The 17,920-nt window shown below is 43.8% G+C and overlaps 1 protein-coding gene across 1 annotated transcript in view; it reads left to right on the plus strand.

Moving 5' to 3' along the window:
- Positions 1 to 7,975: 7,975 nt before the first annotated feature.
- The window catches only part of LOC100123854 (dual oxidase), a 31,995-nt gene continuing 22,050 nt past the window's right edge, over positions 7,976 to 17,920 (plus strand). Inside the window, exon 1 of the mRNA XM_031922719.2 lies at positions 7,976 to 8,424. Coding sequence (XP_031778579.1) covers positions 8,316 to 8,424 — 109 coding nt within the window. The 5' untranslated portion in view covers positions 7,976 to 8,315. The remainder of the gene's footprint in view (positions 8,425 to 17,920) is intronic.

Consider the following 17,920-nt stretch of genomic DNA (forward strand, 5'->3'; position numbering starts at 1 on the left):
TGATTATTTATACACACACGATGTTATGTGAAGGGAAAAAGAAACTATTGTGAAGACTTCTTGTCGCTTCTGACGCGAGCGGAATAAAATTGCGCTTTTATTGAGAAGGCTGCCGCTGTTTTGTCTGTTCTGTGATTTATTTTGTTAAGAAGGCTGATTTATCCAAGGCGATCCCATTTGTTGTAAAGCGCTCGCTTCGCGCTTTATGATTTATGTCGTTTCGCGACGATTGTTTCTAACGCTCTCTCGGAACACAAGCGCACGTGTGAAAAAGAAGGGAGAGTTTTTGTTCATTGATTTCCGTATAATTGTTTTCCACTCGAGAGCCAAGTGATTGATAGTAATTGAACTTTCTTCTCAGCCGCGCGTCTATAAGTCTCATGGACATGAAAGTTATAGGATGATCGATGGATCGAATAACGCGTGTTTTTCGATCGTGAGCGCGCGGTGTAATGCTACGAATATTTCGTCATTATGTAGAGAAACAGCGCCGAGAGAGCGAGCAGGCAATTGATTCGAGATCGTTTTTGAAACTCAATTAAGTAACGCGGAGCCGCGAATAGAATGGGAGAATTACACATTGTAAATCATCTCCGATACGAGCCGAGAGGCCGATACCCGCCGTTAAGTGCAAGCTTCGGCAATATCTTCCGATCTGGATTACATAGCATGAGCATCAGCTTATGGACGGTAAGCGTTTCGCTTATCATAAATCTGCTATTCTATATGCACGTATTTTCCGCGAGATTTTCTCCCTCGATACCGTGTATTCTACAATTGCATCTCTCAATTGGCCGAACCGAATCGCGAGCTGTGAGCTCAAACATTACTTGCCCTCGTTAAGTGCAAAATCGATAATGCAGCGGGAGGCTGTTTGCGCGCATTAATTTGCATAAATTTTACACCTCGTCCGGCGCGCGTTAACGAAATTAACTGCCTGCGAAAAGAGTAATTGAACTTTGTTCTCGCCGGCCATTCCATCGAGTTATACGTTGGGCGCATGTCAAAGAGTTTTTTTTTTTAGAATAATGACCGCGGGACCGCAATGATACCGCGATGTATATGTAACGTCACGTATGATTCTGTAAAACTTAAATCTTGTAGATCAGGTAACGAAAAAATGATTTGCTTTTAATTTATTTTTTTACCCTTGGCCTGGGTTTAAAAACTTATGAGGTTACCTTGACTCGGCAGTCGATCTGATTTATGTGCGTTATTTTTATTTTGGAAACAAAAATTGAAGCTTGGGTGTATTGAAATTAGGAATCGAAGTATCCTTTGAAATCACTGATTATATGCAGTAAGTGATGAATGATTTTCATGGAGTATAATCTGCTGATATTATTATTATTATTATTATTATTATTATTATTACAGCAAAACATATAACGAGCTATGGTTCTCTGGTCGACAGACGTTGAAGCTTCTTTGATGATATTACGTTGCAGTAATATACGATTCAGAGAGATTGCTGACACGGCGGCGTGACGACACGAATGTTTTTGTAGTGCTGCTGTAGCTTCCTGGGTATATTTGAATGCTGCAAAGTTGAGAAGATTGACAGGGAGAATACGTGTAATATATTTCATGTATTAGTGACACCGTTATTTTTATTTAAAAAATTGTACCAATATAATACTGTTACCGTGTAACAACGTCTATAATAACAGTAATGCTTGGCACAATTTTTTACTTTAAATAGACAATTTACGATACTTTCTACATAATTCATGGATAGTTTTCAAGTTTTTTTCCTCCACATATAATTATCAGCTCTTTTTCCATCAAGCCAATTCAGCTCAGGAATGAGATCCGTTCGGTTCACGGCAGGTTACACGGACTCAAACGTGAACCGACGAGTCCAAATAACGTTCCACATAGTGTGTCACGTAAATCCCGTTAGACTGCATGCATTCACTTAGCACGAAAAACGGGCTTTTTCGGAGAGATGGGCTTTTAGCGGACTTTCACTGGCATCATATTTCCGGAGCAGCCTTGATGAAAACAAAACGCGAGCGAGAAAAAGGCTTATTCAACGAGTGACGCTTCGACGATTATATACTGATATTCCAGAGATACGTTATAATTTGGATCATTAATTTTTTTCCTGCATCCTTTGGATTTATTATACAACAAAAGTAAATTCAAAACGAGATCAATGGCTCTATCTCCGCATCTCCCGAATTCATGCATAACAGGCAATTAACGCTGCTTATTATATCACTCGTTTAATAAATCAAAAGTGTTAAATATATCCGTGCACATATACGTCGGTGTAATAAACGTCATTTTTACGCATTAATTAAGACGGAGAAAAGCAACGCGGGATAATGAGAAAATGTCTTTTTCTCGAAAGTAATTGAAGGCACGCCCAATACAACGCCGCGATCATGCAGTTCCGATATCTTTTCGAGCCATCGTTACATACGCGCGCGCGCGCGCGCTGTACTCCAAAAACCTACTTATGGCCGCGTGTCGAGTTAAATACGAGGAAGCCGAAAAACTCGCGCGGCCGAGAGAGCAACCGGCGATGCTTAATTTAAGACCTTCTCAGGTATTGCTTCTCAAATTTTAATTGCCTGTTCTCCGTACTATTTATAGAATCACTCTGTAATCGTGTTTTCACAAAAAAAAAAAACAAAATCGAGCCACATCATACTCATGCGCCCCTTGCGATCGGTATATCCTGGAAATTTCCGCGAACCGCTTCCGACGTCAGCCGATGCGCAAATAACGCCCGTACACGAGCAGATCATCTCTCGTCGACCCCAAATTAAGTACACTCGTGCGTGCGTCTGCAACTTACTCCCGAAACCTACTTTAACCGCGGCACCGGAATTTCCCCGCATCAAGCGCATCGATTCGAATTCGGCGCGTAAAACAATCCTCTGAGGCAAAACCATACACTCACCACACGAAAGTCTAGTACACGCACGAACGCGCCCGCTTTCGTCACTTCCTCAAGGTAGGCTCGCGAAATCCCAGAAATATCAAAAAGTCTTTCATCACAGAAGCCTCAGCAATAGCAGCAGCAGCAGCAGCAGCAGCGGCAGTTTCATCTAAGGAATTCAGGAACGTGCTCTCGCGCGCGACTTTCAAAGCCGTTCAAGGTCACAAGACTTCCATGCGACGATCGGCGCCCAGGAGTTTGGCTTAGCGCGCGCGCGAGAGCCACTTTTCAAGGTCAAATAAGTAGTGGCTCCGGTGTATATAGCGAGAAAGTCGTCGTCGGCGCGGATTACGATGCGGTCCGCCGAAACGCGCCGACGCATCGGGCCTGTACACATGCAAATAAATCCGCAACGAGTCGTCGTCCTCTCTCTCTCTCTCTCTCATACGGCCTTGAGTGTCCTTTGTCGATTTAGAGCGACGGAAGCTTATTAGACTTTTTTGGGGGGGCTTTGTGTTATTGCCGGTAATTTGCGCGTCGAGATGCACAATTATAGGCATTATATACATACGTATCGACGTCGTAATTTAGATCTCAGCGTGTATATAATAGAGTGTATAGCCCCAGGCGACGATACACATTCGTTCTACCTACTCACAATGGAGCGAAGGTACGCGCGCGGAGGATCGCGTCTCTCGATAATAGAAACGGAAGCAGCCACTTGTGAAGCTGCTGTTTCACCTTGCGCTTTTTGCGCCGATTTTTTAATTGGAACTCGAGGGCCGCTTCTCTCGCGCGCTGTAATATGTTCATATAGCGATGTGCGCGCGCGCGCGCACGTTATTATATTGTTTATACTCTTTCGCGTGAGAATAAACAATGAGGTCGAGCGTATAAGCGATCCTCGCCGTTGTTTGCACTGTCTGTGGCCGACGATCGATTTGAATATAATAATATCTGCTGTATGATTTATAGGAGAAACATTCAATTAAATTTTACTGCCGGCGTCTCGAAAAAGCGCACTCGTTTAATGTCTGGGTCTCCGCGTTGTACGAGCGTGTAATACTGTTCTCGCGGGTTGATATTGGGCAACGAGTTGAGAGAAGGGCGATAAAATAAAGACATACAAACAGAGGATATTTAAGAGAGAAAAAACTAGTAGCTGTATCGGAGACTCGGAATCGAAAAAATGACCAACAGGAGCCGCCCAAGGTTCCTCTCGGGGGGCAGCCGTTCTCCAAATTACGATATACACGTAGGCATATAACACATCCGGTACTGTATTATACAAATAAACCCACGCAAAATCGAAGGCCGAGTCGCAGAGGTTCCTTTCTACCCTCTTCGCTGCGCGCGCGGTGGTGCACGTTTGCACACACATGTATACGCTTGCGTGCCTCTGTAAATCGTTACTGCAGCGCGTGGAATCGAGCGAATCTACATTCCAGCGGCGAGAGAGCAATCTCTGATTCCGCCGGGCTCATAGGCGGCAAATTCTAGTGATTTCCCGAGGCCGATATGCTCTTTTCTTTTTGGGTTCGCTCGATTTTCGCAAAAACAACGATCGGTGCGCTGCCAATGCATACGCGGGGATATACGAGAGTGGCAACAGCGTTGCGAATAAGACATTTCAGAGTGTTTGCAGAAAGCGTGAAAGAATCGTAGAAGACAGTTCCACTTCAGATGAAAAATCTACATTTACGTCTTTGCTTGAGCGGCTCAAGCTGTAGGCCTGACAGGCCAAGCAGGCTGTTCGGGCATGGTTTGCACACCGCTATAAATTTTGAGTATACATTTTGAGCGCAGATTACTGATGTGGGTAGCAAGGAATTGCCAGTGCGCCATCTATCGTTGCCAGTGGGAGACTAGAATAAGCAGCGGAGCCTGGACCCGTCCAGTCCCAGAACTGTTTTCTTTCACAAGCATTTTACATGGATTGTCTTTTTTTTCTTATATTATTTTGTTAATGTGCATTGATAAATTATTGTCAGGCGTATACGGTAGAAGATAATTAGATCACTACACCAAGGTTTTTAATTCGAATTTAAAAACTGTGAATTTGTTTTTTTTTTAAATAAACTTGCAATCAACCATATAACTTTTGTTACGATAGGTGTAATTGCATCGATATACCCGGTTCACTGTAGTCCATAATCGGAGCTCTCGGGGAGTAATTCTTTACAGCCTCCTCGTGTACATTATTTCTTCTGCGTTTCGCTCCGGCCAGCGCACAAACATGGCACGTTTAATGAGCTTTTACTTTTTGATCGTATTTATTTTTTCTTTTCGCCGTGTTCATTGTGGAGAACGAATAAGCTCGTAATTTTCGTAGAAATGCATCTATATTCATCATTTTATATTCTACGAAACGCCAATTATGCACCGCAGTTAGTTCGATATTTTATATGAATTCTATAGTCATTCAATATTATGCAAAGTGAATTTTTCAACTGTATCGCATTACGTATTCGCAAAGAAAGTACGACTTCAATACATAAATGGCGATCGAGAGAAAACTGCTTAAACTTCGAAGTGTGCAGCAGTCTAAGTGTGTAATTTAAATCGCCACAGACATTTTTGGCTTTGCATCGACATTTTGAAGACTAAAAAAGAAAATCGCAGTGAAACACCTCGCACTTAATTATTACCCTGGTTTTCGGGCGGATTTTCATACAGTCGCGCGTCGTTTATTCGAGTGCAGTTTCGACATGTGTCCGATGTATATCTAGAGTAGTGCACGAAGCTGCGTCAGTCTTTGAACCGATTGTTTTTGCCCAAATGCGTATAATGCGCGCGCGCGCACTGATTCCCGCGCTTAAACCTGATTGATCGAGGTAAACCGTTTGTCTCAAGATCAGAATCCGAGGTCGGCTTGTGAGCGATTTATATACGAGACATTTGCGTTAGAAAGTTCAGACAAAACATCTAATACATCATCTTCGCAGACTTTCTAATTTCCAAAAAGTGCACGAAGATCATCAGACCTCTACGTACACCTGTTTTTATAGGTGACATTTCGTGTACACATGGATTATGATGAGCTCTAAAAAGTAAGCTCGTATAATTGTGGCGTATCGAATGTTTTTTTCTTCCATATAAAGGTAATTAAAAATGTATTCATTTCTCGTAATTGTACAGAATCCGTTCCAATTACAGCCGTGTATCTTGATTAGAATTTTCATTCTAGCATAATTATACCGTTGCGTACCCGGAGAAAAGCTTGCATTGTCTAGTCCCAAGCTCATACTTCAATATAATATACAATAAAACGCGATTAAAAAATTGCTATAAAATCACACATACACACCAATGACCTAGATGCGCGAAAACATTAATAATTTTTTTTTCATTTGTAACACACTTTTGGCGTAAGATTTATATAATTCATCCGTAATATTAATTTTCAAAAATGAGTCACACACACGCAGTGATATACTCTTCTGCTATTTATGGAAACTTCGAGGCAGATTAAACGAGCCTCCGGTACATTGCACCGTGGTATGATCATCCGCATGATGAATGTTCGAGCATTAAATATACACACGGCAGTGCAGTGAGTTTCGATATACATTACCAGGTATTTAAAATTATTCAAATCATTTTTCTGATAAATATCATGAGTCACTCGTGTGTGACTCACGTGCGCGCAACCGAACTTTCCAAGATAACTTCGATGAAAATATTTTTATGCTAATTTCGGTCCGATATGTAAACGTTACGCTATATACGTATCGAGATCAAACTTATTGCATTGCTTCATTTCAATATCGTCGCTTCCGACTAAAATATTTGACTTTTTTTCAAAGAAAGCGTACTCCCTGCGCTGACAACTTTATTCAATAAGTTACGTAACTATATCGGTCTCGATTACCCAATTAAATTATCCGTCATGTAATTAATCGGTTTTTCTAACGCTTCGTTCCTTTGTTTGTGTGTGCACGTATACGCGTACTTTGCGCGCATCTGTTCCTTTATGACAGTATAAAGAACTTGCTGACAAGATTGTAGGAGATAACCGGTGCGCAATCACACCTACCGGCGCAAGAAGCCAGCTAAACTAGTATAGAGCGATTCCGCCCGAGTAAAAGTTACTCCCGATAGAAAAATCGCCAGAGGCTTATCACCGCACATCGACTGCAGATACTGCGAAAACTAGCTTGGATACGAATCTCTAACGTTGCAAAAATTATGTCGGTGAAAATTGCAGGTTTTATACATAGTAATCGAAATGAAATTACGCGGTAGAATCTGAATCGAGCTTGAAAATTCTCTAGCTTACTGCGAACGGGTAAGTAGATTAGTTCTGGCTTTGACAAGACTTTTACTTGTAGATCGTGGTATCGGCAAGTCGTGCAATCACGCTCGTCAAAAAAATCACCCCAAAACCGCTGAATCACAAACCGCCTCGCCTCAACGGTTAAAAAATCCCACCGAAAGCCGCGTGCGAATCATCGACTCACGCGGCACACTCGATCGCGCTCAATTATCTCGCTCGCTTTAAAATTCCTCGGGTGTCGATTACGCGCTACTTCATACACACACGCAGAGGCGGGCACCTAACAACACCGCCGGCGCGAAAACCGCCCCAAGCGTTCCGCGCAACAGTCGCGTAATCGTCATCATCATCCCGCGCGCGCGCGCGCGCGTCATCACAGCTCGGCCTTCCGATCGTCCAACCGATCTCCTGCAGAATCCGGATCTCCGGTCGCACAGCTGTGTCTCTTTACCGGCAGTGTGTTATAGTGTCTATACGGACGAAAGCGAACCTACAGAGAGACACGCACACACTCAAATAGGCCGACGTTGCTGCGACGACTTTCACCGGCGTATTAACGCCCGCTGCACTGCGCGGAGCTGTATACACACAGCAGCACACGGGTATATCTCAGGACGCAGGCGTGAGCACACGTATATAGCGGTGCTCCTCCTCGAGCGCACAATGCGCCCACGACGCGATTCTCCTTCTCCTTCTGTCTCCTGTATACGCGAGAGCCGTATCTGCGGCTTTCTACACAGCGTCGATCGCCGCGCGCGCGCGCGCGACGTGGAGGGGAAAGACTCAAGAGGCAGCTCGACTCGCTCCGTCCGCGCAGAGCACAGACACGGGTGCGCACGAGGCGCGCGGTCGTTGGATAGTACACGGCAGTCGCGCGCGCGAGTATAACACTACATCGTCGTGTCGTCTTCTTCATTACACTCGTTACCAGCGGCGAGAGATCGGTAGAGTGAAGCGTTGCCGATTTTTGCCCGTGTGTTCAGTGCAGAGCCGCCGATCGCCATGCGGATAATAAAGCGGTGAGAGATATCGAGCGGAAGAGCCGGATACACAACAAGACAGAAGAGAAGTGCTGCGTGGGAAGGTGCGTTTAGTGTGAGATGTGCGCGCGGAATCCGGGAGCGCGAGACGTGACCGTCGACCACGACAATGCAGCCAGTTGGAGCGACCACTACCGAACGCCGGCTGCACAGCAGCAGCAGCCGGAATCTTCTTCTTCTTCTTCTCCTCTGCGCGATCTCGACTTTCGCGCCGACTGGTGAGTGTCTGTTTGCTGCGATCTTTCATTATATTATACCTTTTACATACATGAACCTACATACCGATCGCTCGGTTCACGACCGGCTGCGCTGCAGCTCTCAACCGGACGCCTATACTTGTTTTGCTTACGCGACGTGTCCTCCTTTTTATCGAGTTTTTTTCGACTTTCTTCCGCGCGCTCGCGCGACCTGGCTTTCTTGGCCCGACTTTCGATATACCAGACGCAGATCGAAGCTCGTGTTATACGGGCCGCTGCAGCGGCGCCGAGTTTTGTTCGAGGATACATCGCCGCCGCCGAGTGAACGCGCTGATCGAGGATATGATTGTTCGGAGAATAGAGCCGTTGTACTCTTTTATGGAATGAGTCGAGGGGAACTGTGCAAACAGTCTTCTTATGTTGTCTCTCGATAATATAACGCTCGCTCGGAAGAAAGAGGGGAGATCGGTTTGCTTGCAAAACGTGTATGCAGCGCAGACTCGTGGAACGATTAGCAACGATCAGCTGTTCCCGATTTGTATAACGTATACAGAACTAGATTTATCGCGTCGAAACTTTATGCAACGATATACGGAACACCGGCACAATTTTTTTATTTTTCAATGCAACATTCGTTGGTCTACTAGTTCGCAGTCCATATCGCACCGGAGGCTTACGACACGCGCTCTGCATGTGTGCGATGTTTTGGCTTCTCGGAGATATGCGCCAACCGCAAAGTGGCTGCACCAGCTCTCGTTCGACTCTATCAAACTCAACCTCGATTCGCATTTTTTCCCGACGTTCCTGCTGCACACACTCACATTTGAATAATACTCGCTCCGCAGGTATGCCGCGCGTCTCTTTACGTTTTACTGCCTTGCAGTTGCAAACATAATTAGGAATATGGGTTGGAAAACTCGCGCCGGTTATCCTGATACTTATGGACTGCAAGTGGAAAACTAGATAGTAAACACAATGGGATCCGTTAAAATAATCGCGTGTTATGAGTAAAAGGCTCGAATTCATGGATCATTAAGTTTCGCCGCGCTGTTTTACCGCACGACGTCAGGTATAATATTCAATACGAGTGATAAAAAGCTGAAACGATAGGGGCAAAACATCGATGGCTACCGAAAAGCATTACTACTGATTTTACAGCGAAACGATTTGTTACGAATTACAGACCTCCTTTTCTTCTGGAATTTAACGCTCGGTATTATTGCGTTGGAATCGTTTCCTCGTTCGGTATTATAACTCACGGATAAAGGAAAAGTTATGGCTCGCCGTAGACACCTCTTTAGATCTTCTTAGAAGAAACGCCTGCTTCAATTATTATAGACTCCATAGGATTTAAAAACAATTAATGTCAGAAAACTCGCTTCGAAAACCGGCAAAAAAGTCCTTACAAACTTCGACGAGTCCCGTCTCGCCACGATTATCTCACGAGCATACGGTAAACCTCTCGCTCCTTGCGGTACATTCGGCTCTCGTCCGTCATGCCGAGCCACGCGTTGGAATCTCCGAAGTATCGCGAACTTCTACCCACACACACGTATACACACATACACTCGTCGCTTTGTGTACAGCTCTCGCGCGGGAATTTTCGGTACCAGTGATTGATGGTGCTTTTATGTATGGAGAGACGCTTTTTTTTACTCGTAACCGAGAGAGAGAGAGAGAGAGAGAGAGAGAGAGAGAGAGAGAGAGAGAGAGAGAGAGAGAGAGACAGAGAGATGTGTGCCAATTGATTACCTTCGGTATAGAACGTCGTTTACGAGCTTGAGATCGGCTCTATCGGGCCAAACGTCGGGACGATAAGTGAACCTTTCTTCATTCCTGTCATCGGAAGAAAGTTTATAAGTCGTATCGTGTGCGGAGACTTTTTTTTTTGCTCCTCATCATTGTGTTACATGAGAGGCGCCGGTGAAAAGGTTTATAAGTGCTCGATTGGAGTTACACTGTACAACAAAACTGCCTTTACGTGGTCAATTTGACGATTCACTGAAACCGAAAAAGTTATGTAATAATTTCAGCGGGACGACTTGAAAGGGCCGCCGATGAAACGTTGTAGCGACGAATCATAGCTTATTATTCATCGCGGCGAATTGTTAAATTTTTAGTGTCTCTTAAAGATTCGCTGTGGCGAGTGATTACTAATAAACGTCTCGAAAATGCTTTTACGAGGTTCGGTGTAAAAATGTGACGATGAAGCGACTCGTTAAAATCCAATGCATTCGCCTTTATGTAACCGCGTGTGTTTTTGTTTTGCTCTTCCAAAATCGGAATGCACATACCCATCGGAGGAGGAAGTAAAGCTGTCGATTTCAAACATCAGCTTTCTTATACATTCCTTTGTCGGCTGTAAATATGGAGATTTAATAACACGTGCTCGCACACGTTTTATAAAGCGAATTAATCACATTCAGCTTTTTTCCTGGTCCACGGATCGATCAAACGGTTATACACTTTTGTAAAGAAGAAATAGGATTAAGGCCACGATCAATGAATGGATACCGATGAATATTGCATAAAAAAACCGATTTCCAAATATCTAACGCATACCGAACCGGTGTACCCCGCACACCTAACGAAATTCCCGCGACAACGCGGCAGTATAAATCAATTAACGTATCATCGCGAAAAGATGGAATTCAGAAAACGTTCGATTTCGACACCCTCATACACCGCATTCTTACAGGCTCTCGCATGAGGATAACCGTCACATAAAAAATGTAAATCGTTAACATCGTAGCGAGAGGAGAAGCCGTTCATTAAAGCTTCCAATAATTCACACGACATTAGACTGCGCACGCGGCAAAAAGCCAATCTGCAATGGTAATAAAAATTAGCCGCGTATAAGCGTACACCTATATTTTTGCTATATTTATATCGCGGTCGATATGAAAAAAGAAGAATCGAGTCACCGTTAGCTCGTCGGTCCATACGCGAGAGCTGTAAGACTCGGCAGATGCGCGCGTCACGCGATGATAAAAAAGGTCCGACACGTGGTGTCTCTCTTTCTTCCCGAGAAAGCCGATGCTCGGCGTGACGCTGAACTCGTCGCGGCATTTCTTCGCGAGGCCCAAAACAGCCTGAAAATCGCGTTAAAGGAGAGAAAGTTACCTTGAAATTGCGATTTTTCCGAGTTCGTTTTTGCTTTAGAATATTTCGAGACAGTTTTTGAATTTATTATACCCGAGTATAAAAACTCTTTCGAGAGATAAATCTTTGTATTGCAATTAGCACTTTCTCCCGTTCTATCGTAAACCGGCGCGTTTCTCGCGATTTTCGCGCTTGCTTTACGATTCGTCTCTTGACGCTCTCTGCTGCACTTTAACTGCGTTCTCTGCCATTTTCACGATTCTCGCATTACGCGTGCGCGACTCGAGAATAAAATCCAGATATCTTCTCGTGCCGTTTTTTACTAGGATTAAATCGTCTTGACGTTAAAAACGTTGCAGCTGAAAGCTTCCCTTTTTTATCGGATTTTTTTCCAGCTCCAGCATCGCGCTTTACATAATGAAATAATGCGCTTAGCGATTCCCTCGTTAGCGAGCTTAAAAGGATTTTCCCAGCGGAATTCCGTTTTTCAAACGCGACGCGATGATCTCATTGAATGCTTAATAGTTTAAAACAAGTTTAAATTATTGCTGGATTTTCTCGCCAAGATGACGCGCGAACGTACAAAGAAAAGTTACGTAACAGCTGGTTGTTAAAACATGTATTTCTGTATTTTTTATTTATAAAATGTCGGACGATGTAGCTATTCGAGAATACGTCATATGCGAGGTAGTAAACAAGTCTATGACGTTTGTTATAATTAAAACGCATAATATTCTCGAGTCGTAAACCACTGTTTAAAAATCATCGACGACGCGTATAGAGGAGGAAAATCATCGTTAACGTCGAAACGAGTAAAGTATTGGTTCGAACTGTTTAACCGAATTTAATTTATGCTCTCCACCTCGTATACGGGCATATGTACATATACCTTCACCGGATACGTTAGAGAGATAAGTGTGCGTTTGCCTTTTTATTTTCACCGCATAGCGCAATGAAAGTTCCATTTCCGTTGATGGGATGTTCCGCGACTTGGATAATTCCAGCCTCATTTACGGGCCTAATTGTAAAGTGAGTATTTGCCTTTGGATTCATCCATCAAATTTGCGGTTGCGAGTTCTAGAGGAAAAATTCGCTATTTCATTCAGATCGCGGAGATTACTTAGCCTGATTGCGAGTTGACTATCGGCTAATTAGGCTTTTGGTTACAGTACGTGCTTCAATGAATGGAACGGAATTTTCACTGAATCATTTCTGATCATAGTTAAATACCAAGTAGAGCAATCGACAATTAGAGAATTCGTACATAGCTACTAGAGTTCAATTTACGGCTTGTAGTGGATAATTAAAGTGAGCACTTCGCAGAGCCATAAAATGTGGTTCCTTAAATTAAGTACGCGTCGAGTTAAATTTCAATTAGAATCAAGTATCTTAATGAAATAAACGACAATGCGTCAAGATTATAAAAATTCGCGTCGTCTAAAAAAAAAAAAAACGATTTCAAGTATATTCAGAATAAAGCACAGCGTCAACGCGAATAACTCAGACTAATTACCCAAATTTATATAAACGCAGACGATAATTAATATAATACATTCTCCGAGACCTAGCATGCAACAAGTCCACTTGAAAATCGCGGTTACCATATAGGAACGCCTCTCGACGAAACAATTTCCTCTCCGTCTAAACCAACGATAACGATAAATCAAGCAACTAACAACTCCACTATACCTACACCTAATCCTTCCATCGGACGGAAAAGAGCTCAAAACAAACGAGGCATACAAACATCAAGGAAAAAAAGAAAGTACCCCGATGTGGTGCGCGGAATAATAAACCTCGTGTGTTTGTTCTTGTCCACGCCAATAGCGGTTAGGCGCATAACACACAAAGGCCAACATCTTCCGTATAGCAGTGTACAGATAGTCGCCGTAGTAAGTATACACCGCGTATCAAATGTAATTAGCATCAGTATTATAGGGCGGACTACTTACCACTTGCTCGCGCGCCGGCACACAGTGGCGCAAGTGGAACCATTCCGAGAGCTGCGCCGCCGCCGACGAAAATTACCATAAACCGCTGAAAAATCGTTGTCATTACGCATCTAAAATTAACGGGACGTAAAGAGTACAAGTTTACGATTAATTCGCCTGTGCAGAGAGCTCGTGACGCAACTCTGCGTCTGTAATGTATGTACACACACGTAGTCGCGGGTTACAGGCGCAGCTGCGCAGGCGTTTGCTACTTACTTACTGTGTGCGCTATTGCCACTTTTTTGCGTTGAAGTTTCGCAAAAAAGGGATTAGGATAAATTCTTGGGGCGAGAAGTTTTTAGATTTTCTGAGAAATAAGCTGTGCTTATTACCCTAAATATTTATAAATCGTGTTTTCGTAGCCAGCCAGCAGTAGTTTGAATTTGTGGAACGTCGTGCATTTTTTTGGTGTGTATGCTTATACTTTGAACCTGTCTTGGTTATAAATGGTACAGCTATTGTTTTTTTATATTTTCAATAATTAATATTCGTGCTTTATACTTAAAAAAACCCGTATACAGCAACAACATTTTGAAGTATAATATCAGCTGTTGCATATGCATACGCGCTCGAATCGGTAATCCGAATCGAAAAAGTTGCTCAAAAAAACACGAAAGAAGTTTTTTCACGCCGCGGTGCCCGACTCCGAGAGCAAAAATATTAGTTCGTTGACCAATGCGAGAAGCCATTTCAAATCAACGTGCACTTTCTACACTTTTAAGTTTACCCATAAGAGCGCAAAATTTCAAGCAGTATCAACGTAAATCAAATTTACGATGGCCAAATAAGCTCGACTAATTTGCCAAGCACTCGCGAGCGATTTCTTCTACCGAGTGCCTTCTTAGAAATCATCTCCCAGCGCATAAGCTTCTGATGAAAGTCTATTAAATCTAATCACCCCGCATGTACGGCGTTAAAACGAAACCGTACGCACTTTTGCGCGCATTACAATCGCGCGCACGCGCGTTTCAAAACAACAAAAAGCACATCAATCACGACCGACGTGCCGGTGTTTGTTAACGAAAAATCGAGTCGCTTTCTTCTTTTTCTTTTTTTTAAGAGCCGCGGTGAAAATCACTCGAGGTCCGGCACATTAAGCGTCGCGCGCACATTTACAAAGTGCAGCCGCTAATTAGTCACGCGCGCACTTTCGGTCCGGCGAGCGCGCGCACGTCAATCCGAGAGAGCTGCATTATTCCGTCGTTTTATTATCTTAATGCAAGGAAAGTTGAAGGCCAGTCGGTAGGCGCGGCTTTTCGCGCGCGTTACGCCGCTCGAATGCTGTATAGGTACTGCTCGACTTTAATGATCCGTCGACACCCGGTAATTGTGATTCTGCTACACTCGCGTGTATTTAGGCTCGATGTCATTGCGACACATTGTCTCGCTGTACGAAGTTCTTTTATACTCGTTGCCGAACGAAACTCGCGATACGTGATGCTGAAAATCTTTGTGTGTTGGCATCGGTTATTGCGTTATACACAAACGAGCGCGCGAGAGTTTTTCTGTATTTTCGTGTGATTTTATTGAATCGTAGATAGAGGGAGAGCGTTATGTCATGGGAAAAGGTTGGTGAAGGTATACCCATACGCAGGCGTAGGGTTGCACATTTTTACAAAAACTAATAGTCTCGCCCCGAGGCCTCGTGTGGTGTGTATTTTGATGGATGGCCTGTCAAACTCGAGTGTGTAGAATTTGATGAAAATATATAGAAAATGAATTTTTTCGACTAGAGCAATTACGGTGTAAGGGATATCTCAAGTAATACACTAAAAATATAAAGCATTCATTTGAAGAAACAACGCTTGCTCATCCCGCGAGAAACCTTCGTGAAATATCGTAGATCAAAGAAAGCGTCTCCATTCCGCGCGCGCGTGCGCGCGACTGACAGGCCCATTACAGTCGTCGTCGCGAACGACTTCGCCGCAATATTTTTCCCTCTCGCCCGGCGCTGAAAAACTCCTCGCGCGGTGTGAAATTTATTGACAAGACCTAGATTGCGCGAGACAGAGACCTTCATAAATTTTCATAATTCATCGCGCGACAAAACGAACGGTAAACCGTACCTACGTGTACAGCCGCGCACTCGAAGTCTCGAAAATAAAAAAAGAAAAAAAAACACGCCTACATTATACGTCCGAGAGAGAAATTCACCGCGGCGAAACGACAACAGAGCACAATACACACCGCACACTCGAATAAAGAGTCGTTCACCTGTCGCGTGAGTTTTAAGATATTCGATGGTCCCGAAATTCCTCGCGCGAAAGTATTATAGCGGCTGTAACGTAACGACGGCGCCAGAATCGCCCTTAGGCGTTTTCTCGATCGCGCGGGCTTGTCATCGGGTGTGTGAAATCGATTCGTTATACTTACACCGAATTGCGGCTAATTTCGAGTATTCGTGTGATGCGCAGCGACGAGGAAAACTATGTGTATTGTATAGAAATATAGCTTAATGGGGAGAAATTAGGTTTCGGTTTTGTCAAGACCTGTTCGGGACCATAAGCGAGAGAGAGTCGCTGACGTTTATAGGCATTGAATTGAATTAACTCCCGTGAAGCTTTACGCGAGCGCTTAACGCGTCAAAGCGAAGATAATTGGTAAGAGTTTTAAAGTAATTTATTTTGAATGCAGCTCACGCGGTAATGAAGTTGTGACGTGAATTCTGCGTCCGCTTCTGTCTCCTCCTTGTAGGCTCGCTGCCGGGTATATGGGTTTGATGCTTTGGGGGATTATATTGTTTCTTTTTTTTTGCTTAGATGCACGGAGAAAGTGTAAGGTTGATCGAGTCATGCGCGAGTGCGTTTCAAGTATAGTAAGCCGGGTGTGATAAGACCGGCATATGTGCGCCTTTGCTCATTATTTAATCCCGTTTTTTCCCTCGACTTTCTCTGCGGGATGTAATGTCACTCGCGTGAAGATACGAGCGCCTTAATTTTTCAAATTTACACGCGCGATAACGTCTCAATCCTTCGCGAGAAATATACAATGAAGAAAGTATAGTATGCAGGACAGGGAACAATGTTGCACGTGCAAATCTGTTCGCCACACTATTAATTGGCACCTTAATGGGCTTCGGCTATATTTTATCGGGTATATCCGCGCTTCATCGGGTTTATTAGCCGGTCGATAGCGAATGATTGATATCGACGCACGAGATCAATTGAAGTAATGAGTGCGCACCGGCGATTTCTTTTAGACACTTGCCGGAACCTTTTGTTCGGCGGTATTTATTGCCTTTGCATTGATCGAGTCTAGTATCCTGACAACATTAGACAACGGCTGTCGGTAGCTACGATTTACAATCGATACTTTGTATGAAAATTTGTCGATATTACGTTGAGAAGGAAATCGTTCTTGACGCTTGTACAATTTACAATGTTTGTCACAATCGGCACCTTATCGCGGACACATAAGTCACTTGTCATTTACATTTACAATTTTAATGCGCAGTCTTTTTAAAATTCATCGAAAGTTAATAATATCGGGTTGCATTCAACTCTGATTGAAATCCATCTTCGAGAGTCGCCTTGTCGGATGACGAAAGTGCATTAAATCGTCGATTAAAAGCGAGTGACTCACTTTAATGCGTTAATAGTGAGGATTTACGATTAAGAATTTAACAACACTCATCAGAGGGAGGCAAATTTTTTAATCTTATCAACTCTATGACATCGTGTCTTTCATTAACATACTCCCGCAATGCCTCCCCCTCCTTATTGCAAAAAGAAACAAACCTACCACAAAGTAAACCACTCAAACTCGCGCAGAGACGATTCCAGGAGCTCCCATCCCAGCAAAAAAAGTACCGCCGTAAAAACTCTTCAAAAAGTCGTTACTCTCGCCAAGTTTCGTCCGCAGCGCAAAAATACGACTCGGCACTAAAACACCTCTCAGCTCTCACCGCACACCGTCGAAGACCGTAAACTTCTGCACCGGAATAAAAAAAGACACCCATAATGCACAGCTGTGCTTTTTCGTCGCGGTGCGAAATCCTCAGGGCGTGAATCGATAATTGCCCGCGAGACACGTAAGTACAATAACGCTGCACATATTAACGGATTCTCGAGTATGTATACAAGAAACTACATACGCACGGATCCGATGATTATCAGCGTAGCGGTTTGGCAAGCGGGCAGTTGTAACCTTCATGTCTCGGGTGTTTCCTTTGGTTACCGTAACCCGGACGCGACAGACGCTTCTCTTTCCTCCGAAGTGTGTATATAACATTGCGATTGTCTCGACGACGGGCATTTAAATCTCGTAAGGTGTTTTGAAAAGCAGGTGTGTCGTTATGGGCGGCGACGATTGCGCGTAATTAGTAGCCGGCAGAGGGAGAGAGAAGCGATATTACCCGACTGACTGTATGTGTACCTATGTATAGGTATAGTATCTCGAAATTTCATGTCTATTTACGGCGCGCG

Source organism: Nasonia vitripennis, chromosome 2 (assembly GCF_009193385.2).
Source record: "Nasonia vitripennis strain AsymCx chromosome 2, Nvit_psr_1.1, whole genome shotgun sequence".
In the NCBI taxonomy this organism is placed as follows: domain Eukaryota; kingdom Metazoa; phylum Arthropoda; class Insecta; order Hymenoptera; family Pteromalidae; genus Nasonia; species Nasonia vitripennis.